Source organism: Pinus tabuliformis, chromosome J (assembly GCF_031772625.1).
Source record: "Pinus tabuliformis cultivar Carrire ecotype Pingquan chromosome J, CPIR1, whole genome shotgun sequence".
NCBI classification, from domain to species: Eukaryota; Viridiplantae; Streptophyta; class Pinopsida; order Pinales; family Pinaceae; genus Pinus; species Pinus tabuliformis.
Genome location: NC_142295.1, coordinates 1,074,449,160 through 1,074,473,577, shown reverse-complemented (window position 1 = coordinate 1,074,473,577; position 24,418 = coordinate 1,074,449,160). Strand labels below are relative to the sequence as shown.

Here is a 24,418-nt window from a genome sequence, read left to right as displayed (position 1 = left end):
TAAAACAATAATTTATTTCAATGCCTAACCGGGGCTAATTCACAGCATCAGCCGGACTAAACCAGGCAAAGACCAAATTGTTTTTCACAACCCGGCATATATATATATATATATATATATATATATATATATATATATATATATTAAGCATGACTTGTTTTGTACTTGTAAAACACTTTCATCATTTGCATTTGAAAGAAAAATGAGAAGTCTGGTCGATGGCACATCAAGGTTTATTCTGCTCTAAAACTGGATTTTAGCTTGAAGCGGGTTTCTTCCAATGTGTTTGTGATTTAATGTGCACTCTTGTTTTTCTTTCCTGTTTTTTCTTGGGAAAAAAGTTAATATTATGCAACCCTTGTTTCGAAGGTTTCTTACTTGGTTGGAAATCAGAAAATTTGCACTAGATAGGAATTATTGAAGGAGGACATGACACTGCAGTTTTCAATTAATATAACACTACTGTAGAGTCACATCTATATTCTGAGAGTTTTCTCTTTTCTGATATTAAGTTTGGCGTTTGGTGTTTTTTCGTTCGCTCATTAAGCTTTGATTTAACCGGGGCTAATTCACAGCATCAGCCGGACTAAACCAGGCAAAGACCAAATTGTTTTTCACAACCCGGCATATATATATATATATATTAAGCATGACTTGTTTTGTACTTGTAAAACACTTTCATCATTTGCATTTGAAAGAAAAATGAGAAGTCTGGTCGATGGCACATCAAGGTTTATTCTGCTCTAAAACTGGATTTTAGCTTGAAGCGGGTTTCTTCCAATGTGTTTGTGATTTAATGTGCACTCTTGTTTTTCTTTCCTGTTTTTTCTTGGGAAAAAAGTTAATATTATGCAACCCTTGTTTCGAAGGTTTCTTACTAGGTTGGAAATCAGAAAATTTGCACTAGATAGGAATTATTGAAGGAGGACATGACACTGCAGTTTTCAATTAATATAACACTACTGTAGAGTCACATCTATATTCTGAGAGTTTTCTCTTTTCTGATATTAAGTTTGGCGTTTGGTGTTTTTTCGTTCGCTCATTAAGCTTTGATTTAACCCTTGGTGTATATTATACAATTGCATAAACTATCTCATATTTAGAAATTGAATACTTTGACCCCAAATACCAGACTCCACATAACTGACCAACAAAACCCCTTCTACTGACACACAAGTTTATAGTATATGCGTATTCATTTGATTCTGCATGTTTTTGTATCAACTTATGTTAGACGAGGAATGCCATGGAAAAATTACAAACATGTTTCTTGTGGAAATGGTGAAATGGTGCCAGGCAGGCATCCTTATTTCCATTTCCTTGTACATCTTAGTCGGAACTCCCTGATTTACCTATGTTTGCTAATTATTCCTTTACAAGCTTTTTGCTGATATTGTCTTCTCCATGGAAAAGGCATCCACAATCAAGGCTTACGTGTGGATACATTTAATTTTTTATACACGGGTGCTGCAGGCTCAGGTGAACTTTTTAATGTGGTCAGAAATGCTGCGAAATAAACCTTTTTCAAAAGCCTTTTTGAGATGGCTTCTCTTGATTTCGTTGGAGTGGTTAGCTTCTTTCTTAAGAACACGAAAATATTTTAGTTAGACTTTTTTCCAATGATTCTGGATGGCAACCCATCTATAAAAGTTCTGTTCATAGACATCGACTTACTATTTGATCTATTTGATGTCTTGATTTCCCCAAATCTCTAAATCTCTCGTCTAAGTGTTTATGAGATGGGGTGAAGGGCATGGAGATCTGTTACCACTGAATCTTGTTCCTTTGTTGTAGCGATATATGAACACCTCATCGATTATGTATGTTAAGAATTTGTTTGTTTGGATGTGGTGGACAATGATTTGGTGGTTGGTCATTGTTCTGTTGGTTCTGGTGGATAATGATTTGGTTGGACATATGGCAGAGCCCGAGCAACCTGAAGGCCATACTGGCAGTATATGTATATCAGTTATAAGGAAGGTTGCATTACATCTCTTGCAGTGTAGGTCACATTTGTTGGAAGAATTTTATGTAGAAAATCATGATTAAAGATAGAGGATGTATTCTAGTTTACAACGAACGTGCCTAAACCAGACACTTTTTAGTAAGCCAGTTCGCAGCGAGATTTCCAGTGCAGCCATACTGTTACAATATTTTACGAACTCAGAGTTAACGCAAGAGGCAGTGATTTGATGTGGTCAATCTTACTCGCATCCACGGTTCCACCTTGAGCTCTCTCGTGGTTCATCTGACAATCTTACTCGCATCCACGGTTCCACCTTGAGCTTCTCGTTTTCAGCTGACAGTCTGACAGTCTCCAGGCTGATCAATAAATAACCGGCTGTAAATATAACTATATGTAAATATATATATATATTTTTTGTAAGTTTGGTGGGACTACATCTTTATCATGTCCAATATATCACTGTGATCTGACAGTTTTAAGGGCTTCAGGGTCTTCAGGGCTGATCAATAAGTAACTGGCTGTAAATTTAACCGTATGTAAATATCATTTTTTTTGTAAGTTTAATGGGACTACATTTTTATCATGTTCAATATATCACCCTGATCGGGGTAGGGAATTGAACTAGTGACTTCACATCAAGGAGTATTTTAATAGAGCAATTGATCATCGTATATCAAAGACCACTGTGTATCCAAGACCTAGTGGACTATCCAAGACCCAGTGGACTATTTAAATACAAAATTTTGGAATGATGTTTTTTTAACTTTATCCATAAGGATTTGAACATTTCACATAGTGTTTCATAACACTATTTACATATTATTTTATAACACCATGATTGCCAGTGTTTACTTACTATTTTATAACACCATGATGGGCAGTGTTTACATACTATTTCATAACACCATAATTGCCAATTTAGCCGACAGAAAAAATTAAAACTAAAAATAAAAATGAATTAGAAAAAAAACTAATTTAACAAAAACATTAAAAAATACAAAAAAATTTGATTGCAGGGAAATGTGATTTTGAGAATTGCACATCCCCACCTCTGGCCCCACGAGTGCTTCCCCTCACACCTCCATGCTCTACGTCCCTTTATTCCTCCCCTCGCCCTACTGAATCACCAACAAGTTGTGGGTTAATAGGAAAAATAGTGTATATTATTATATATTTATTGCCCTACTGAATCACTGCAACAAGTTGTGGGTTAATAGAAAAAATAGTGTATATTACTATATATTTATTGATGGTTAACCATACACTTCTTCGAAAGAGACAGTAGGATAATCCAAAAAGATACAGTAACAATTATAACATTATTTGTATAATAAATTCAAATCCAAAGAAATACATAAACAAATAAAACATTATTTATATAATAAATCACATAGTATTACTATTAACATCTTAACATTTAAAAATTCAGATCAAATTGAGCCAATTTGCGTATTAAAATGCACAAAAGGACAAAAGTCCACAACTAGTATCTCTGAATCAATGAACCCAAGTAATAATTGAGTTTGAGGTTAGCCAATGGAAGTGGATTTCTGTGAAGCTAGCTGGACAGTGGGAAAGTATGTTGATCATTGCTGAAAAGGGCTCCAATGCAAAGAACAAACGATCTTGAAGCAAAGTACTTGCTATCATAGGACACCAATCTTGTGAAAACTTCTAATACGAAATTCTAATCTTGTGAAAATTTCTAACACGAAATTCTATTGCAGTAACTGATTTATTTCACCTACTTATTTCTCAAAATAAGTTATTTATGAAAACATTTTAGTAAACGTTAAAATAAATTCTACAAGCATAAGAATCAATCACATCAACATAGTAGTTTTTGGACAGTTGTTCTTGGAAAAACCCAATGTGGGAAAACCGATGCAACAGATGAGGGTTTTATTAATTTTCAGCGACAATTGTTTTATAAAGAATGATTTCACAGAGAAACTGAGACACTTCTGAGAGAAAACACCTGAGACAAAGTTTTTCCTCCTCCTAGAGAAGTTCTGACACCCTGGAGACCCTTCACTCGCCTCTGCGTCACTTCTGCATCACTCTGTGTCACTCTGCGTGAGGACTACGTCTCCAATGGTGTTGTCTGCCTGCTCTTCCCTCTGCGCTGTTTCTCGAATGCCCTGCGTCACCTCCTCCTCTGTCACTTACTGCTTTTGATGCCCTCCTCTTCATCCACCCTGCAACTCTCTTTCTGAAATCGAACTCCTTCTCCTTGAAAATTGATTTCTCGCGGGGTACTAAGTATTTGCCCTGTGTCTCCAAATGACTCTCAAGTCTTCTCTTATACTTTCCCTGTTGATGAATCAACGGTCGAGATTAAATCTCTAATCAACGACTAAGATTAAAGCAGACTTGATCCTTGTCTCTTAGGAACTTCTCACCCATATCTTTATTTATTTTTTTAACATAAACAATTATTTTTATTGAAGGTAAAAAGGTTGGGCCGGAGCCTAATCAACCCCTATTACATCAAACTTTTCCAACTCCCGGAAGGCCAAGAATCTATTCTTGAATGGCCGGGATAGCAACGACCAGTCTAAGGGATAGGGTGCCATACGGGTGCTTCGTCATTCCTTGTAAATTCTCCTTGGGCTAAGTGACATTCCAGATTTGCCCTTTTGTCCACTTCCTTGTTTAGACTTCGAAGGATATGGTTGAAGGAGATGGAGGTGAAGTTTTGCATCACTTTGCGGAGTCTCTGCAAGGTCTTGTTTAGTGCTGAGTTGTTGAAGTAGTCTTCCTTGTGTAAGGTTTTTATCACAATCTCCGAGTCTCTGAAGACTTGAATGTCTTTGTCGCCGTTCTCCTGAGCAAGCTGGCAAGCTTTGAGCAGTGCTAAGATTTCTGCCTGGTTGTTGGTGTTTTGCCCTAGACCCCAACTAAAGTTGAGTTACTGTGACCGTCCCGGGCATAGATTTCTCCCCCTGCTCTTGAGATCCCCGAGTTTCCTTTGGATGCACCATCAAAGAAAATCGTGGCTTTACCTTGGTTCTTCCACCACTTTTGGAATTCTGCTTTAGTGCTCCGAAGTCGCCACTCTAGATCGGGGCTAGGCCGAGGGGGGTTCTTTTTGTTCTTGGCTTGTTTCAGAGGCAAGCCGAGCCAAATGATCTCTTCAGGGAGAAGCAAGCTGTCTGGCTTGAAGGGCCGATTCTCCATTGTCTCCAACAGCAAGGCTTTGGATTTGGCAGCAACGACTGTGGATGAGGGCAAGCTATTTTGAAAGATGAAATGATTTCTGGCTAACCAGACTTCCCAGCAAATGTATTTTGGTATTGTGTACCAGATTTTGGACCAAGAAGATTTGCTCTTCATCATATGGGGGTATCAATCTTTCCAAGTGACGAACATATTAACTACTGTGATCTGCGAAGGAGTTTGGGCGTTGAGCCCCTAGAGCGCCTGCGTCCAGACTTCTTGAGTGAAGTGGCAGTCAATAAACAGATGATCCATTGTTTCCTGAGTCGTGCAGCAGAGAGGGCATCTATGTGGCCTGGTGATTCCTCGTTTTTCTAAGTTATCCCTAGTCAAGACTCTTTTGTGCAAGAGGGTCCAACTAAAAAAGTTGATCTTTGGGAGACCAAACGGATTCCAGACTTGCTGCCACAGTGTGGGGGTGTGAATCTGGAGGGGTTGGGCTTGAAGAGCTTTGAAACCCATCACTGCTGTGTAAACACCGGATTTCCCCCAACCGCACTTATCCCTTGTACGCAAATACACTGGCGCCAAGCCTGAGAGCGCAGTGAGAAGAGAATTTTGTTGCGTTTGCAATCTGTCTGGAGGGTGCGGGAGTGCCCAAGCAAGCCAGTTTCCACCTGGATCCCAAGCAGAGATATCTGCCAGCGTGTGGATGCCAAACTGAATAAGCCATGCGCAGAGATCAGCGAAATTAGAAGAGTTTTAGAGGGGTTGAAGGCCCATGATTTTATCCTCACACATCATGATTCTTTTCTCGTTTCCAGGAATTCCGTACAGTTTCTCTTTGAAGGACTCCCATGCTCGACTACAGAGCTTCCATAGAGTGGTTCCTTTTATTGAAGTACCTTCCTCCATATTGTTTATTGAAAGCCCGTGTAGATATTTTCTGATGAGCACTTGGCTTACTAGATGTCGGTGATTTGAGAAGATCTTCCATAAGATCTTTCTTTCCAAGGCCAGATTGGTTAGCCTAGGGTCTCTTACCTGAAGACCCCCTTCTGATAAAGGCCTTTTCACAGTATCCCAGCTTACCAAATGATTTTTTTTTTGGTTCCCCTTTCCTCCTTGCCACAGGTAATTTCAAATCAGTTTGGAGAGCTGTTTAGTGATCATCTTTGGGGCCAAAAGGAACGAGGCCTGATATATAGGCAGGGAGGAGATTATAGATTTAATTAGAGTAAGCTTCCCCGCTGTGGTGAGCCACTGGCCACCCCACCCTGTTATTTTTGCCATAATTTTACTGATGATTTCCAACCAATGAGAGGCCTTGCTGGTTCCCAACGTTAATGGCAGCGCTAAGTACTTGACTTTTTCCCAGGTGGCAAAGCCCGTGAACCCTAGGGAATGGGTGATCCGATGGATGGTTTGCTGGTCTATCTTCCAACCGTACACTGTACTTTTCCTTTTATTAACAAGAGCTCCAGAGACTCTATAAAAGCTTTGGATGACTTTGTTGAAGGCCCTTTCAATTTTAAGGGAAGCGCCTCCCAGAAGAAGAGAGCATGGTTGATTGGATCTGTTCCTCTCATCGCCCTGATGCCTGGAAGTGTCCCAGCTAACTTTTCTGCTGTCAACTTACTACTAAGAGAGTCTGCCATCAGAATGTACAGGAAGAGGGACAGAGGGCAGCCTTGCCTTGTACCCCTCGAAGCTTGGAAATAGATGGTCGGCCTGCCATTTACTAGAGGGGCGATCCACGGTTTTCCTATTCAAGCTTTAATCAACCTTACAAAATCAGAGCTGAAACCAAAAGCAGAAGGAACTTGGAAAAGAAAGGAATGCCTTACCCGATCAAAGGCATTAGCCATATCTAGCTTTATAAGCATCCCTTGCTCTTGGCGTTGGTGGCTGGCGTGAATGGTTTCCTGCACTAGAATCACGTTATCCAAGATGTGCCTGCCTTTAACAAACCCTCCTTGACTGAGAGAGATGAGATTTTCCAGCAAAGGCTTTATTATGTTCGCAAGGAGTTTGGTGAGTATTTTGGAATTAGAGCTAGGAAAGTGGAGTTTGTGCTCCCTCCCACTTTGGCTTTTTGGAGGAAACTTTTGATCATTCGAAACAAATCAGCCTTGATGATATCCCAGCAAATTCTGTAAAAGTGGATGGAGAAACCATCAGGCCCTGGAGCTTTGTCTGGCTCCATCCCCCAGATGACATTGCTGATTTCTTCTTCAGTGAAAGGCTTCAGGAGACTTGAGTTATCCTCCTTGTTTACCATGCTTGGGATGTGAGTGGGGAGTTTTGTAGATTCGTCCTCAGAGTCCAGTCCATCTTCTTTGTAGAGCTGCTGAAAGTGAGAGGTTGCAACCTCTTTTAATTGAGCCATTCCTTTCTGGACAATCTCGTCGGGGGAGGTAATTTCAACGATATAGTTTCAAGAGAGACGAGCTCTAAATTGCTTGTGGAAGAAGGAGGTGTTTTTGTCTCCAGATTCCAGCCAAAGGTTACGGGATTTGAGCCTCAAATGTTCTTCCTCTATTCTGAAAGAGCGAAAGGTGATGAGCTGGGCTTCTTGCTCCTTCTGAATTTCTGTATAGGTAATGTTTTGCTGTTCCAGGTCCAATTGCAAATATAGGCGCTGCTTAGTGGTCTGCTTTCTATAGCAAGAGGGGGAGTGTGAAGGCTTTTTTATCCACTCTTTTAGGGTTGTTTTGGTGGCCTTTAGTTTTTGTTCCCACACAAAGCTGGGCGAACCATTGACCGGGGTGGACCAGGCATTCGAGACTGTTTCCATAAAACCTTCCCTTTCTGTCTAAAGGGGGCTGAACCGAAAGGGGATGGGCCCCAGTGTTTCCTCTTCTTCGAACTACAGCAGAATGGGCTTGTGGTCTAATGTCATCTTTGGCAGAATTCTAGTGGTGATAATCTTCTTTTCTAACAAGAAGGTACTTTGTAGAATAAATTTGTCCAGGTAGGCCGAAATATGATCCTCCCCAACTTTGTTGTTTGTCCAAGTGTAGAGCCCTTTTTTTGGCTTAAAATCCAATAAATCCCACTGTTGAATTAAATCTTCAACGAAGGGAAGAAAAGGGTCTCCACTGATGATGCCTCCTCTTTTTTCCTTTGGTTCAAAAGACTAAATTTAGGTCACCTGCTAGAATTATGTTCTTGGGGGAGTATGCATCTAGAAAATCAGACAGTGTTTGCCAACAGTCTTTCTTTTCCGCAAAGAAGACTGGGACATAGAGATTGAAAAGAGTGAAGGTGATCTTACTTGCATTGTGCCGGAGTTCGGTGTAAATCCAGTGCTGCTTATCGAAGGAGCTTTCGAGGTGGAATTTGTCTTCCTCCCAGAGTGTGGCAAGCCCTCCAGATGTGCCCCTCGCACTTACTGCTTTCCCGACATTTTTTTTCCAATTCGCTTTGCTGAGGTCGAGAAGGGTGTCCCCTTCTATTTTTGTCTCTTGGAGCATGAGGATCTCAGGGGATTTAGATTTCAGTAGGCTCTTTACAGTTTTGGCTTTTAGCAGGTTCCCCAAGCCTCTGCGATGCCAAGAGGCTAATTGCATTATTTATTGGCAGGGGGTGGGCAGACCCTCCCTTAGGAGGCCTAGTTCTACTATTCTTGCCGATGGATATCTCGATCGTGGGAAGGCTGCCTTGCATTTTTTGTCTCTCTGCTTCTTCTTCCCTTGCCTCCCTGTGAGATTTTCTGCCAATTTCGATGGCCTCTCGAATGTCTCATCTTCCGAGGAGCCCGAGATCTCTGGGGAGTTTTTCCTTGTCATTTCTGCGTAGGAGAGGGGGCTGGAAGCTCCTCTTGGAGATCCGGCTTGAAGAGGCGCTGCCTCTTTCGGAGTTTGATCTTCTACATTGGTAATATGCTGCTGTTCTACCTCTTCCACTGCTGCTGCTGAGGGTTCTTCAATTACTGTTGCTGGGGGTTCTTCAAGGGTACTGAGTATTTCAAAAGGGTTATTGGGTGACTCTACTCTTGGCGGGATAGAGCTCCCTTACCCTTGTAACTGTATCGAGGGTGGGGCTTTAGTTCTCGGAGGCACGCCTTTCCCTTTGGTTCGGTTATTCTGTTTTGTTGAAGCTGGTCTCTGAACCTGAGTCCATTGATCTCCCTTTGTAGTCTCTGTCTCCTCTGCTTTCTTTTGCAGTGCTTGGCGAAGTGCCTGTAGCCATGGCAATGGCAACATTTAAACGGGAGCTGCTTGTAGTCTAACTCTTGAATGTAGGACCAGTCTGCCACCGTGAGCTTTATAGCTTCAGGGAGGCCTTCCTCCAGGTTCACCTCTATGCAGATTCTCGCGCAGGAGTATTGATCTTTTCTTTCAGCTCGGGTTCCAGCAGTGCAAAGGTAGATGAGGTAGGTGTACCCAAACAGGAACAGCCGAAGGCACGTCCTAAGAAGGATCGAAATCCGGGTTCCATTGATTCAAATGCAGGCCTTGGGGGCACATGAAATACAGACCATTTCTGAAGATGAGATTCCTATGCTCTGCCGAATCAAAGACGAAAACGAAAAAGCCCTTACTGACTAAATAGCTTTTGATTCCTTCTTTGGTAAGAGATTTCCAGTTCCTTTGCACCTAGGCGTTGACGGATTTGGGCGAGGGCTAGAGCCCGGTGAACTACCCAATGAGTCCTCGTTCAGCTAGATTCAGGGTCGATCTGCAAGGTTCTTCAAACGGCAGGGCGACAATGGGTATGGAATCCAACCGTTTTATGAACTTCTACTGCTACATGCTTGTTGGGCGTTTATTTTAACTTGCGACTAGCTTCTTAAACGCTGATAGTTCGGGAGGAAAAGGAGGGGAGGCCTCAGGGCCCCCTCCTGGGGCCGTGGCACTATGGGATAGCTGACGAGGGTCTCTCAAAGGCACAGGAAGCTTTCAGACGTACCACGCACGTTGTGGTAGGCTAACCTACAATTCACTCACCCATATCTTTATTAATACTCATTAAAATATTAATTATTTTAATAACTCCTCATCCAGGTGGAATTTCTCCAAACGATTTATGGGTCTTGGAGATTTCATGTGTTCTAGCCCCTCCACAAAATTTCGGAGCTAGAGCACATCCGATGCTACCCAAAATGAACACTCACTCTTAGCAAAGAATGTGCTCTGGCAATACTTCCCAATAGAAGCATCACACTAATCCACGACATCAGTCCTTTGCGCAGTTGATGCTCGGCCTACTGCCCCTCACCTATTGCGTCGCTGCAACCTGTACTGCTGCCCATGACACTGCAACTATCACTGCTACATCCGTACTGCAACTCCCTCTAAATGTGCTGCATCATGCTGCCCATAGCACTGCCACTGCTAACTGCTGCACTGCAACTCCTTATACAGATTCTTCACCATCACCATCTTCTCCTTGAAATAAACAAATTTTTTTCTTCCTAGAGCCTTGGTGAGGATGTCTGCCACATGTTCTCTTGTTGGGGTGTACCTCAACTGTACTGCCCCTTGTTGTACATAGTGTCTGACGAAGTGACACCTGATATCAATGTGCTTTGATAGATTCTTAGAGAGCTTGATGCAACTGATTATGACACAAAATATTGGTCACTTCCATCTTTCTTCTGAATAGATTCACAAGGAATTTCCTAAGCGATATGGCTTCGCACGAAGCTGTGCTAGTTGCCATATATTCAACTTCAGCTGAGCTCAGAGCCACGAATTTCTGTTTCCTACTACACCAGGAGGTCATTTTTGATCCAATGTTGAAACAGTACCCAGTGGTACTTTTCCGATCCACTGAACTTCCAGCCCAATCTGCGTCAGTGAACTCACTCAGCCTGATGTCATTGCCTTGGGTGTACATTATTCCATGCTTGACTGTTCCTCATATATATCTGAGAACATGTTTGGCTGCTGCCTAGTGTGCCCTCTTTGGTTCCACCATGAACTGACTGAGGGTGTTGACAGTGTAACAAATGTTTGGCTTGGTATTGACCAGATACATCAGGGACCCTATGAGCTACCTGTACAAGGTGGGATCGACTTTTTTTTCTTCAGGTACATCAATCTTCTTCCAGTTGGTGATCATTGGAGTAGCCATAGGTCTAGAGTCCTGCATTTTGAACTTTTTCAAAATCTCTGTAGCGTATCTCCCTTGCCCAAGGAAAATTTCACCCTTTTGCTGCCAAAATTCCAACCCAGGAAATAATGCATCCGTCCCAAATTCTTCATGTCGAATTCTATGGCTAGGTTCTCCTTGCAATCTTTGATGAGCCTGGATGATCTTGTCAAAAAGAGATCATCCACATATAAAACCAGAATTAGAGGCTCATTCTCTACAACCAGATAGTAGAGCTTAGGATTTGCGTCACTCTTGACGAATCCCATCTTCTGCATGTAGACATCAATTCAACCGTACCATGCTCTAGGTGTATGTTTAAACCCATACAAAGCTTTTTTCAATCTGCATACATGAGATTCCTTCTCATGTGTCTCAAAACCCTTTGGTTGTTCAATGTATACTTTTCTATCACCCCGTTCAAAAACGTCGTCTTGACATCCATCTCGTGAATCTCCCACCCCATCCAAGCTGCAAGGGATATCACAGATCTAATAGAAGTATACCTGGCTACTGGGGCGAAGGTTTCTTCATAGTCTATCCCTTCCTTCTGAGCAAACCCCTTAGCCACAAACCTGGCTTTGTATTTTTCTACACTGCCATTTGCAGCATATTTGAATTTGTAGAGCCATCTCGACCCTACAACTGACCTGTCTTGAGGCCTAGGTACCACTTCCCAGACATCATTGACCATTATAGAGTTGTACTCCACCATAGCATCTACCCATACTTGATGCTGAACGACCTCCTGAAAACTGGAGGGTTCTCCAACCTGAGCCACCAAGGCTTGGTATTTGTCTAGCTGTCTACGCTCCCTTTTTTCGTCCCTGGGCGCCCCGACAAAATCCTCTGCATCTCATAGTATCTGTCGTAGTTCCCAGCTCGCTCTACCACTGGTAGTGGGTATATCTATCTGCTCCTCCTCTTCCTGAGGCTCCACTTCTGGAGTTTTGTCTTTAAGAAAAATACTAGCTCTAGTTTCTGTCGGTCGAAGTCATTGAACCAATGAATCATCCTTTGACTGCTCTTCAAAACGCATTTCTCGGGATTTTCTGAAGGCTCTGTCCTCCATGAACTTCACATCCTTTCGAATTACGATCTTCCTATTCCCTGGAAGATAAATTCTATATGCCTTAGCATTCTCGCTATATCCTACAAGATATTCTTTCTCCGCAGTCTAATCCAATTTCTTCCTCTTCTCTTCGGGGACATGGCAGTATGCCAACTCCTAAATATCCTGAAATGACTCACCTTAGGCTTCTTACCGGTGAAGACACTTTCAAGAGTAATCTTGCCTAATGCCCTGTGAGGAGTCTTGTTTTGGAGAGAGCCCTCTCCTGCCCCGTAGGGCTAGCTACGAGGCTAAGTGGTTTGATGTTGCCTTGGAGTTTACCTTTTTCAGCCTGAGGTGAAATTTCAAGCGCTAACATATTGGCGACCATACTGGGGACAACAAACTTGTTTGTGGATTGATGTGTTTGATTCATAAGTCTTAGACGGAGCCTGAAGTTATGCCAGGTAGCCTTCGAAACGCTTTTGCTTTGCATTAGCGGAAGTAGATAAACGCTGCTTCAGTCAATCTCCGTGAGCTTGTGAATACAACACTTTATTTGCATTTCACCCCAGTACATGTATCAAGTTCAGATCTGATTGTTGATAGTGGACAACGATCAGACACTTGAAAGGCTGAAATCATTCACCCGACGACTCTAAATCATTTTCGAGATCAGATCCAAAGACTCCACTGGAGGATGATCCCGACCAGCAAAAACATGAAAGGTATTCAAGTTGGAATTTCATCCAAGACATTTTGTTCGTTGTTCTAAATTATTTCTTCTCTTTTCCCGAGAATGTAAAGAAGGCTTTGCAAGGTATACTATGTTTGAGAAGAGATCCTCGGCCTGCAGTTGATTCTTTCCCTTTGAAGATTGTGAATACCAAAGATTTGCATACCTTTGAGCTTGATCAAGATCCTTTTTCCGAATTTTGTGATGACCATCTTCAAATTGATGAACCTCAAGAGACCAAGACTGATTCTATACCTGCTGTACCTACCCCTACACCTTGTAAAATTCCAGATCGGTATAAACCTCTTGTTTTACCTTCTGTTCTCCATGCTTTCCCCAAAAATTATGATCTATACTTGCCGAGGTTTGATGGTGAAAGTAAGAATGTCAATGCTGAGCAACATGTGCAGAATGTTGAGAATTTTCTAGATCTTTTTGAAGTTGATGAAGAAGATGTCAGTATAAGGCTTTTTGCTCTTTCTTTGCAAGCCAAAGTCAAGAGTTGGTTCAAAACCTTGCCTGATGCGAGTATCTCAGATTTCTAGCAGTTCGTCAAAGTTTTTCTCGATAGGTGGATGATTGGGCAGAACCTTTTCTTGATTGTAGAAGAGTATAACCAGCTGAAAAGATTGCCAGGGGAGACAGTACAACAGTTTTCAGCCAGATTTAATCAAGTTTATTATTCGATGCCAGTTGATATAAGGCCTACTCCTAGATCTGCTCTCTTGCACTATCCGGGTGCCTTTGATCCGGAGATGGAGTTTCAGCTGAGAGAAAGGGATATGGCAACACTTCACGAGATGCAGAACAGTGCAGTAAATGTAGAGGCTCATCTGCTGATCCGAAGGGCAAGGATGAAGGAAGAAGAGATGAAAAACATAGATCCGGCCGAATCAACATCTCTAGAGGTGAAACTTGACATTTTGGTAAGTGCAGTGGACAAGATGATGGACAAGATCAACGCAAGAAATGCTTATGATGTTCAAGCTCATGGCGTGCTGATTGAAGAAGAACAAGTTGCTGATCCAAAACATTTTGTTTCTTATCCTAGTTGTCATAGATCTGATAATGATTGTTTTGTAGATCACCTTGGCGAAGAAAGAACTGTTGATAGACCTGCATGCTTGATGATATGTTTTATACCGATGACTTACCTCAGTTTGATCAGTATGATGATGATTATGTTCTCCAAACAAAAGCTAATCTTGCAATCAAACAAGTAGCTAGTTTGTGGGAGGAAAAAATTCATTTTTAGCAGCTTGAATACAATGTTCAGCCATCACATATCAGCGATGACATTGACGAGGAAAGTGCATCAAAGTTTGAAGTAAGTGGAGGATCTTTGCCTTTTTGTTTTGATTCGTTTCAGTTCATCAGAGATAACTACCATGCAATTAGAAATCAAATGTCAACAAGTCTTGATTTGAATCATTTTGAGAGCAATGAAAATTTTGTTCAAGACTTCTCATATTCCGATTTGCAACCCCCGAAAGCCATTGATTGTCAAGTCGCAGCTGAAGACTTGGAAGTGGACACACATGATTTAATGATTCAAGGTGACTCCGCACCATTCTGTTTTGAATCATTTCAGTTTTTAAAGGGTAGATTGCATAGTAAATCTTCAAATGAACAGCCTATAACAAATCAACAATCTCTCAGTGTTAATGTTGAGGATGAGACAGATAACAAAATTCTTGAGCAGCCTGTAGCATCAAATTTGCAACCACCAAATGAAATTGAAGGGCAGATTACAGATGAAGCTGTGGAAGATGAAATACATGATTTGATGATGCAGGAAGATTCTATACCCTTTTGTTTCGAAGCATTTCAGTTTATAAGGCAGAATCTTCGTAAAATCTCTCAAGAAAAAGATGAACAGCTAGAAGGATGTCATACATTTTCAATGGATACATTGCAGCAGTATTTTCAAGTGTTTCATGATCCAATAGCTGATGTTTTGGATGAGGTTTGCAGTCAAAGTCTTTCTCCATTGATTACAGGTGAGCTTGAAACATGTGCTGATATGAATTTGATCCAGCAGCCGGTTTCTTTCTCATTTTCAGCAAAGGTCTCGTCACAATGCTCATATCAAAGTTTGCATTCATGGTATGAGGAAACGAGAAGTAATCCATTGGATGAGCTAAGTTCCAGTGTGCATGAACTTCAAGATCCTTATGCAGTGTTTTTGGAGGCGGATAGAGAATTCATATCATTCAACGGATCTGTTTCTAAGTTATCATGGGAGTTGCCTTTCAGTAGTTCTCTCTTGTTGTTCATAAGTGAGCACTTGCGGAGAATTCGAACAGCAGATGGGATACTTACTTGGTTGCATTGGTTGTTTCATTTCACTTGATCAGGTGATGAATGAAAGTGTTAGAGTAGGTTTTGATGAATAAGCTCCACTTTGAGCATCATTTCCAGTTTGTCGGTTGTGTTTAAGTATTGAGTCAGTTTTTAGTTGAGTGAGAGTCAATTTGTGTCATCCGAGTCATCAGTTTTCAGTCATGCGTTTTAGCTTGAGTTTTTGACTCCATCGCCCAATGGATGAAGGCACTGTCTAGCTCTTACAGAGATCTGCGGTTCTTGGCACCTCCAAGGAGCTACCATCCCCATTGGAGCCAATGTTAGTGTCAGTCTTTCCAGCCTTCCTCCAGTGATCAAACGTGCTCTTACAAAGTGATTTTGAAGTGTCAAGGTCAAATTTTGTCATTTCAGTGAGTCTTCAAGCAATATTTGGTCACTAGGCATTAGGTCTAGGGTTTGCTCTCACTCTTTTCAAAGTTGCCCAAATGCCAATCTATGTCACTATTCAGCTGAGTCTATCATCATTCATAGGGTTGTCATTATCATGTCAATGTCTAATGAGTCATTTTACATCTTGTTCATGCTTCAGTTGTGCCTAGGTAAGGTCATTTCCCTCTCCTAGGGTTTTGAAAGCTGATTTCTCTTGGACGGCCAAATCATTAGCAAAACTTGTATCCAGATGTTCATACACCTTCCCCTATCCTTCATGTACCTTATTAAACACTTCCCATCCCTTAGATCTGCCAAATTCCTCATTTTTGCACAAACCCTAGTTTCTAGCTACAACCTGGCAATTTTCTAGGTTTGGCCTGTGTTTTGCCCTTTTGGACCCCTTCCCCTCACTCAATCTCTGAGATTCCACTTTCCCTTGCTTCCTAACATCCCTCCCCACTCCCAAAAATTTCCCCAAGAATTTAGAAACCCCTTATCCCCTTCATTTCGCTTCATTTCGGCAAAATCCCTTGTTTCACACATCGGGATAAGTTTCACTCAAAAGATGTTTCAGAGCAATCAAAGATGAATTTGGGAAAACTGAGAGAGGTTTTTGTCCACAACAGGCCAAGGAAGAAAAACCTCCTTCACTTTTTGCACAGGTGTCATGGTTTTAAAGAAATGTCAAAAATACAATCGCCAGATCCAAGGAGGTTGGCCAAGGCACTAAAACGACGGAAAAGGCCCGATCCACTCTAAATTTTGGCCAAAGCCTCTTTGACTGAGCAATTGTGAATTTTTTGTGCCAAACACAGGTTTTCTTCACCAACAGGTCGCGCGCATTTTTGGATTTGTCATGCAAAGATACACCTGCTCAGCAATTACCAAGAGATTTCATCAAGTTTTGAGCCTCCAGAAGATCAAAAAACAAGCAAAAAATGACTTTCTGCGACCTTTTTGACACACAGGAAGCAGTCTTGGGAGATTGCAATTTTGGAGGGGCAAATGGCCACCAAATTCAGAAATTCCACTTGGGTTGGAAAGTAGACATCCAGACCTTTCCAACAAGCCCACTTTTGCTTCATTTGGACACCTGGAAGTGCTTCAAAAGCAGCTCCAAAGGCGCGCGACCTGTTGGGAAAGTTTGCCAAGTTTTCATCTACAGCTCAGTAATTTGCCCAGCTTTGACCAGTTTTGACTTGTGATGGGATTTTTCACCCTCTTTGATGTAATTAATGTATTTTCATGTTGACATGATACTTATTTACCTATTCTAGAAGATTCATTCATGAAATAGCAAACATTTAATGAATGAATTGGTTTCCTAGCTTATAGAGGCAAGTTGTTTTGACTGCCTAGATTTTAGTGCTCAGTTTAGAATTGGTTGAAACAGCTCCTAGAAGGATGAGCTCGACCCCTAGAGGCAAGGAAAGATGTTAGATTGCCTATATTATGTACTTTCTTGGTCATTTTCAGGGTTGGACTCTTGAGGGAGAAAGCTTCTATTGTACTACTCATTGTATCTCTGCAATTTTGGCAAAGGAAGAAAGACCAGGGTTTTGCAGTCCTTTTTGGGATTCCTGTGGTTACATGTATTGATGGTGTGTTTCTCTTTGTACTTGTAAGTTTGTTATGTGAATCATCTCCTTACTTTTCTTTCTGCAAATTAGGCAAATGAAGTGTTAAAGTAGAATTCATGATTGCCATGCTCTGCTTTTAAGTTTGCTTAATATTTATGTTTTCATCTGTCTAAAGAGAACTCTTGAAGGTTTCTTGCTCTCTTTAGCCCCTCACCGGTCATTCCTATCCATTCACTTAATTTAAAGGCATCAGTACAGTCTCCTACCTTGCCCCAAAGAACCCCCTGCAAAAACTGTGTCCAATCCCCGCACCCAGAATTGCCTTTCCCCAACTTTCCACCAAAACCCTAAAAATCCCAAATCAAACCTTTTATCAGTTTACTAGCCTAAAATCAGTGTTTCCTTATTGGTTATCTCGCCCGTTGAAGATCTTTACTGAGATAGACCGGAAAGAGCCCTCTCCTGCCCCGTAGGGCTAGCTACGAGGCTAAGTGGTTTGATGTTGCCTTGGAGTTTACCTTTTTCAGCCTGAGGCGAAATTTCAAGCGCTAACAAGAAGAACCTAGCCACAAAATTCGACATGAAGGATTTGGGACAGATGCATTATTTCCTGGGGTTGGAAGTTTGGCAGCAGAAGGGTGAGATTTTCCTTGGACAAGGGAGATATGTTACAGAAATCTTGAAGAGATTCAAGATGTAAGACTGTAGACCTATGGCTACTCCAATGATCACCAACTGGAAGAAGATTGATGCATCAGAAGACAAAGATGTTGATCCCACCTTGTACATGCAGCTTATAGGATCCCTGATGTATCTGGTCAATACCAGGCCAGACATTTGTTACGCTGTCAACACCCTCAGTCAGTTCATGGTGGAACCTAAGAGGGCGCATTGGGCAGCAGCCAAACATGTTCTCAGGTATATACAAGGAACAATCGAGCATGGACTATTGTACACAGAGGCAATGACATCAGGATGAGTGGGTTCACTGACGCAAATTGGGCTGGAAGTTCAGTGGATCGGAAAAGTACAATTGGGTATTGTTTCAACATTGGATCAGGAATGACCTCCTGGTCTAGTAGGAAACAAAAATCTGTGGCTCTGAGCTCAGCTGAAGCATAATATATGGCAGCTAGCACAACTTTGTGCGAAGCCATATGGCTTAGGAAACTGCTTGTGAATTTATTCAAGAGAAGGATGGAAGCGACCAAGATCATGTGTGATAATCAGAGTTGTATCAAGCTCTTTGAGAATTTAGTATTTCATGATCGGTCGAAGTGCATTGATATCAGGTGTCACTTTGTCAAAGATTGTGTCCAACGAGAAGCATTACAATTGAGGTACACTCCTACAGGAGAACAGGGGGCAGACATCTTCACCAAGGCTCTAGGAAGAACAAAGTTTGTTTATTTTAGGGAGAAGATAGGGATGGTAAAGAATCCATTTCAGTAGCAGAAATGGATAAGTGTCAGGAGTTGCAGTGCAGTAGTTAGCAGTGGCAGTGCTATGGGCAACATGGTGCAACATGTTGAGAGGGAGCTACAGTACAGATGTAGTAGTGGTAGTGTCGTGGGCAACAGTACAGGAAGCAGCGGTGCAGGGGATGTGAGGCAGCAGGCCAAACATCAGCACTGGTACCAATGCGGAAGATCAGTGTGATGTTTCTATAGTGAAGCATTGCTAGAGCACATTCTTCGCTAAGAGCGAGTGTTGATTATTGGTAGAATTGGATGTGCTCTAACCTTGAACTTTGGAGGAGAGGCTAAGATACATGAGATTTCCAAGACCCAGAAATCGTTTTGAGATATTCCACACGGATGAGGAGTTATTAAAATAATTAATATTTTTAATGAGTTCCTAAGTCTAAACGTAGGAAAATAAAAATATTAATGGGTATTAATAAAGATAAGGGTGAGAATCTTCTAAGAGACGAGGATCAATTCTGTTTTAATCTTTTAGCCGTTGATTAGAGACTTAATCTTGATCGTTGATTCATCAACAGGAAAAGTATAAGAGAAGACTTGAGGATCATTTGGAGACACACCAGCAGATACTCAGTATCTCAAGGAAAATCGATTCTCAAGAGAGGAGATCGATTTCAGAGGGAGAGTTGTAGGGTGGAGGAAGAGGAGGGCATCAACAACAGGCAGTTGTAGGGACAACGCAGAGAGAGACACAGTTCAGAGGAGAGACACAACCCTCACCCAGGCTGACGCAAAGGGACGCAGAGCCACGCTAAGCCTCGCAGAGTGACACAGAGGTGATGCTGGAGTGGGAGTACGGTCTCCAAAGTGTCAGAAAGTCTCAGGTGTTTTCTTTCAGTTTCTCTATAAAATCATTCCTTGTAAAAGCAATTGCTGCTGAAGATTAATAAAGTCCTCATCTGCTGCACTGGTTTTCCCACATTGGGTTTTTCTGGGGACGATTGTCCAAAAACCACTGCGTTGATGTGATTGGTTCTTGTGCATGTATTTTTCTCTGGGTAATTGTGTGATAACTGCAATAGAATTATTTTAATATTTGTTGAAGGGATTTCGTAAATAACTTATTGTGAATAATAAGTAGGTGAAATAAATCAGTTGTTGCAGTTGAATTTCAGTTTAGAATTTTTCACAGACATATCTCGTGCAATGCATGTTTTGATCTCTCGGTACAAGCACTGAAAATCCTTCAAATGTCTCCATGTGTATAGCCCTTCGCTCCACCATTTGAGCATCAATAAAATTGTGGATAGCCCCACTATCTACTAGCACCTCTATGTAATAGGCCCTTTCCTTGGTGTACTTATGCCCCAGTGCCCATGGCTCTTAGCACTTGAAGCACAACTTCCTTCTCATCATCGACTGTCCATGCCTAGCCTCCCTATGTATCTGTCTGGTGACTTGCTCCCCTTGAAGCACAGTGTGTCGGATACGTATAGGGGCCTTGGTCTTGTGCAAGGCATTAATCATGTCTTTGGCCCGAGAAATGGCATCCTGCAATGTCTTGGGCCTGTAGGACCTCACCCAACCACATCGGGATCAACTAGCCCCTCAATGAATAACATAATCAGTTGAGTCTCTAAAATGTATGTAACCATCACAACCAATTGCTGGAACTCTGATATATAAGCCTTGGGACTACCAATCTGTCTAAGGTGTGCCAACTCCCTGAAGTGAAGCTCTGGGTCCTTCCTATCAAATCTCTCGATCAATCTCCAGGTAAAATCAATATAGGAAGTAATGTGTATGTTCCCAAGAGTGATCAGCCATGGTACGAGCACTCCTATGCATCTCCCTCCAAATGCAAGGTGGTAAATCAGATAGCATCAGTCTCCCGCATGGGGTTTAAATGGAGAAAAGTGTCCATCTTCTGGACCCATACTCTAGCTAAACTCTTGGTTGACCCATCAAAGTATGGAAGTGTGACCTTCCCAGTGACCTTTTGCATTGTTCCAGCTCTAGTCTCTTGTCTCTCCTTGAGGTGTATAAACTCCCCAAAAGACATGACGCACTGAATCCTGGGATTCAACCCCTCATACTCATTAATCGCCGTCTCCATTGAGTGTACCAAATCTGCAACAGGGACTGGTTTCCTCTCTCTCTTTGGCTCATCCATAAATTGTGGCATAGTAGGATGGCTAGCCTGGCAATGTGTGGGAGTATGTGGCAGTTGGAATGTACTCTCATTTGTGTGACGACTCCCACCTCCTGCTCTAGAACCCCCATCTCTGTTATGTTCATGCTTTGGCTGGTTCTGCACTCGCAGGCCCATCATCTGCTGCATCATATCCAACATCAACTGGCCTTGCCTCAGCATTTTTTGATTTACCCTCAACAGGTCATCCATAACTTGGTTCTGACCTCCTTGCCTTGGTTGCTCGTTTAGCATCAGTCTCCCGCATGGGGTTTACATGGAGAAAAGTGTCCATCTTCTGGACCCACGCTCTAGCTAAACTCTTGGTTGACCCATCAAAGTATGGAAGTGTGACCTTCCCAGCTACCTTTTTCATTGTTCTAGCTCTAGTCTCTTGTCTCTCCTTGAGGTGTATAAACTCCCCAAAAGACATGACGCACTGAATCCTGGGATTCAACCCCTCATACTCATTAATCCCCGTCTCCATTGAGTGTACCAAATCTGCAACAGGGACTGGTTTCCTCTCTCTCTTTGGCTCATCCATAAATTGTGGCATAGTAGGATGGCTAGCCTGGCAACGTGTGGGAGTATGTGGCAGTTGGAATGTACTCTCATTTGTGTGACGACTCCCACCTCCTACTCTAGAACCCCCATCTCTGTTATGTTCATGCTTTCGCTGGTTCTGCACTTGCAGGCCCATCATCTGCTGCATCATATCCAACATCAACTGGCCTTGCCTCAACATTTTTTGATTTACCCTCAACAGGTCATCCATAACTTGGTTCTGACCTCCTTGCCTTGGTTGCTCGTTTAGCATCAGTCTCCCGCATGGGGTTTAAATGGAGAAAAGTGTCCATCTTTTGGACCCATGCTCTAGCTAAACTCTTGGTTGACCCATCAAAGTATGGAAGTGTGACCTTCCCAACAACCTTTTGCATTGTTCCAGCTCCAGTCTCTTGTCTCTCCTGGAGGTGTATAAACTCCCAAAAAGACATGATGCACTGAATCCTGGGATTCAACCCCTCATACTCATTAATCCCCGTCTCCATTGAGTGTACCAAATCTGCAACAGGGACTGGTTTCCTCTCTCTCTTTGGCTCATCCATAAATTGTGGCATAGTAGGATGGCTAGCCTGGCAACGTGTGGGAGTATGTGGCAGTTGGAATGTACTCTCATTTGTGTGACGACTCCCACCTCCTGCTCTAGAACCCCCATCTCTATTATGTTCATGCTCTGGCTGGTTCTGCACTTGCAGGCCCATCATCTGCTGCATCATATCCAACATCAACTGGCCTTGCCTCAACATTTTTTGATTTACCCTCAACAGGTCATCCATAACCTGGTTCTGAACTCCTGGTTCTGAACTCCTTGCCTTGGTTGCTCGTTTCCTCCATCTCCTTCCTGATCCTCCATAGGTTCTCTGGTGTTTTCAACTCTGTATCCGAGAAATGATCAGGTTCTTCTCCTCTTCCACATCCTCTTCCTCTACAATCTCTGCCTCTTTAGAATACCAAACCTTGGTACCTGGGTGGCATCACCTATAAGTTTTCTCCCACTTTGGCCAAGAACATGCTCTAATACCACTGTAATGTCCCAAACTAGGAAATATAATGAATATCAAATACATGCACTAGTGACTAAACTACAATAAGGAAATCCACACATGCAAGCACACTTTTACACAAGTAGATACAAATCAATGAACCATAGAATAGCAGCCATAAATCTAAGCCATTTTATTGATTTTCTAAGTTGGAATCGAGTAAAATAGAGTGTAATGATAGAACCTGGGCTTGCTTCTGCAAGCATGCAATACCTAGGTGAGAAAACAAGAGAAATATCTAGGTAAAAATAGCCCAATCTTCCCAACTCCACTGCCCATAAATTTTGTTGCTGCTGCTAGAGGAAAACTGTAGTATTACCCCTCAAAACTGCTCCAAAATTCTGAAAAATTAGAGAGAGGCTCCTCACACGCCAACCAACAAAGCCCAAAAATCATTGGGGCTGATTCTAGCTGTCTCAGAATGCCCAAATTAGTGTGAATTTCCCAGCCAACAGGTTTTGTGCCCAACCAAAATATTATTGCTGCAAAGAACCACAAAAACCCTCCCTTCAGCTACTGGGAATATCACTAAAATTTTTAGAAAATAGAGATAAATTCCTATCCAACTCAGCCCAGAAAATCACTCCAAAGACCCATGCACTGAATGAACCCAGAAAAACATGCGCAGGCCCTTGGAGAGAGAAATTCGGCCCACCAAATAGCAGTAGATTCAGCTCGGAAAACCTCCACAAAGAAATTTGCCCTCCACTAGGAAAATTATTTGCAATTTCTCCAACCCGAATTCCTCCAAATGCTTGCTTTACTAAGCTCCACGAAATCTGCTATTGCATCCTCCAGGAATATGCCCAACTGAGTAATCACTGAGAAATGGCTCTCCAAATACCCATATGCAGCTCTCAAATCCACTTCTAGAGTGACACTCAAAGTTCACTAAAGAAGGATTGGAATTTTGTGCCCAACCAAAAGATTATTGCTGCAAATAACAGCAAAAACCCTCCCTTCAGCCACTGGGAAAATCACTCCAAAAACCCATGCATTAAATGAACCCAGGAAAACATGCGCAGGCCCTTGGAGAGAGAAATTCGGCCCACCAAATAGCAGTAGATTCAGCTCGGAAAACCTCCACAAAGAAATTCGCCCTCCACTAGGAAAATTATCTGCAATTTCTCCAACCCGAATTCCTCCAAATGCTTGCTCTCCTAAGCTCCACGAAATCTGCTATTGCATCCTCCAGGAATATGCCCAACTGAGTAATCATTGAGAAATGGCTCTCCAAATACCCATATGCAGCTCTCAAATCCACTTCTAGAGTGACACTCAAAGTTCACTGAAGAAGGATTGGAATTCTCGCTTGGAAATTCCTTGTGCTGAACAACATTGGTTGGCTTGGCTAAGTAGATCAAGCGAACTCTCTAATTCTGAAATGAAATACCTAAGATGTAAAAATGAGACTCTTCTCTTCTTTTTATAATTGTTTCTCACCCTTTCCTTGTGGGTTCCACCAATTCGACCCCCTTTCTCATCCCTTTTTTTCTTGTGGTTCGATTTTCCTAGGGAGTTTGATTTTCCCTTCTTGAGTGATCCCCACAACCCATTACCACTTAATTTTTCTTTTTTCCTAAGTCGAACCTTCTTTTTTCTCCAAAAATTAAATTAAGCTTCCATAACCCACTTTTCCTAAGTTTATATGCCAAAAATATTTATTAATCGCCAAAATTGCAAAATTGGGAATTCCCTCAGCAAAATTATTAATTGGGGACATGACATTACTACATAATAATCAAACACGCTGGTTAAGAAAGCCAATCAAAGCAAAAAAAAGAATAATTAAGGTGTTTGGAAAAACAAAGGCAAGGGTCCTTTTATAGAGGTGCTCATGGATGATGGTTTCATATAACCTAGTATAAGACT

The 24,418-nt window shown here is 42.0% G+C and overlaps 1 protein-coding gene across 1 annotated transcript in view; it reads right to left on the bottom strand.

Annotated features, from left to right (window-relative positions):
- Positions 1-2,204: 2,204 nt before the first annotated feature.
- Positions 2,205-24,418, bottom strand: part of LOC149230672 (uncharacterized) — a 56,378-nt gene continuing 34,164 nt past the window's right edge. The window contains exons 4-5 of the mRNA XM_089381380.1: positions 2,965-3,084; positions 2,205-2,322 (exon numbers count right to left, since the gene is read on the bottom strand). Coding sequence (XP_089237506.1) covers positions 2,205-2,322; positions 2,965-3,084 — 238 coding nt within the window. The remainder of the gene's footprint in view (positions 2,323-2,964; positions 3,085-24,418) is intronic.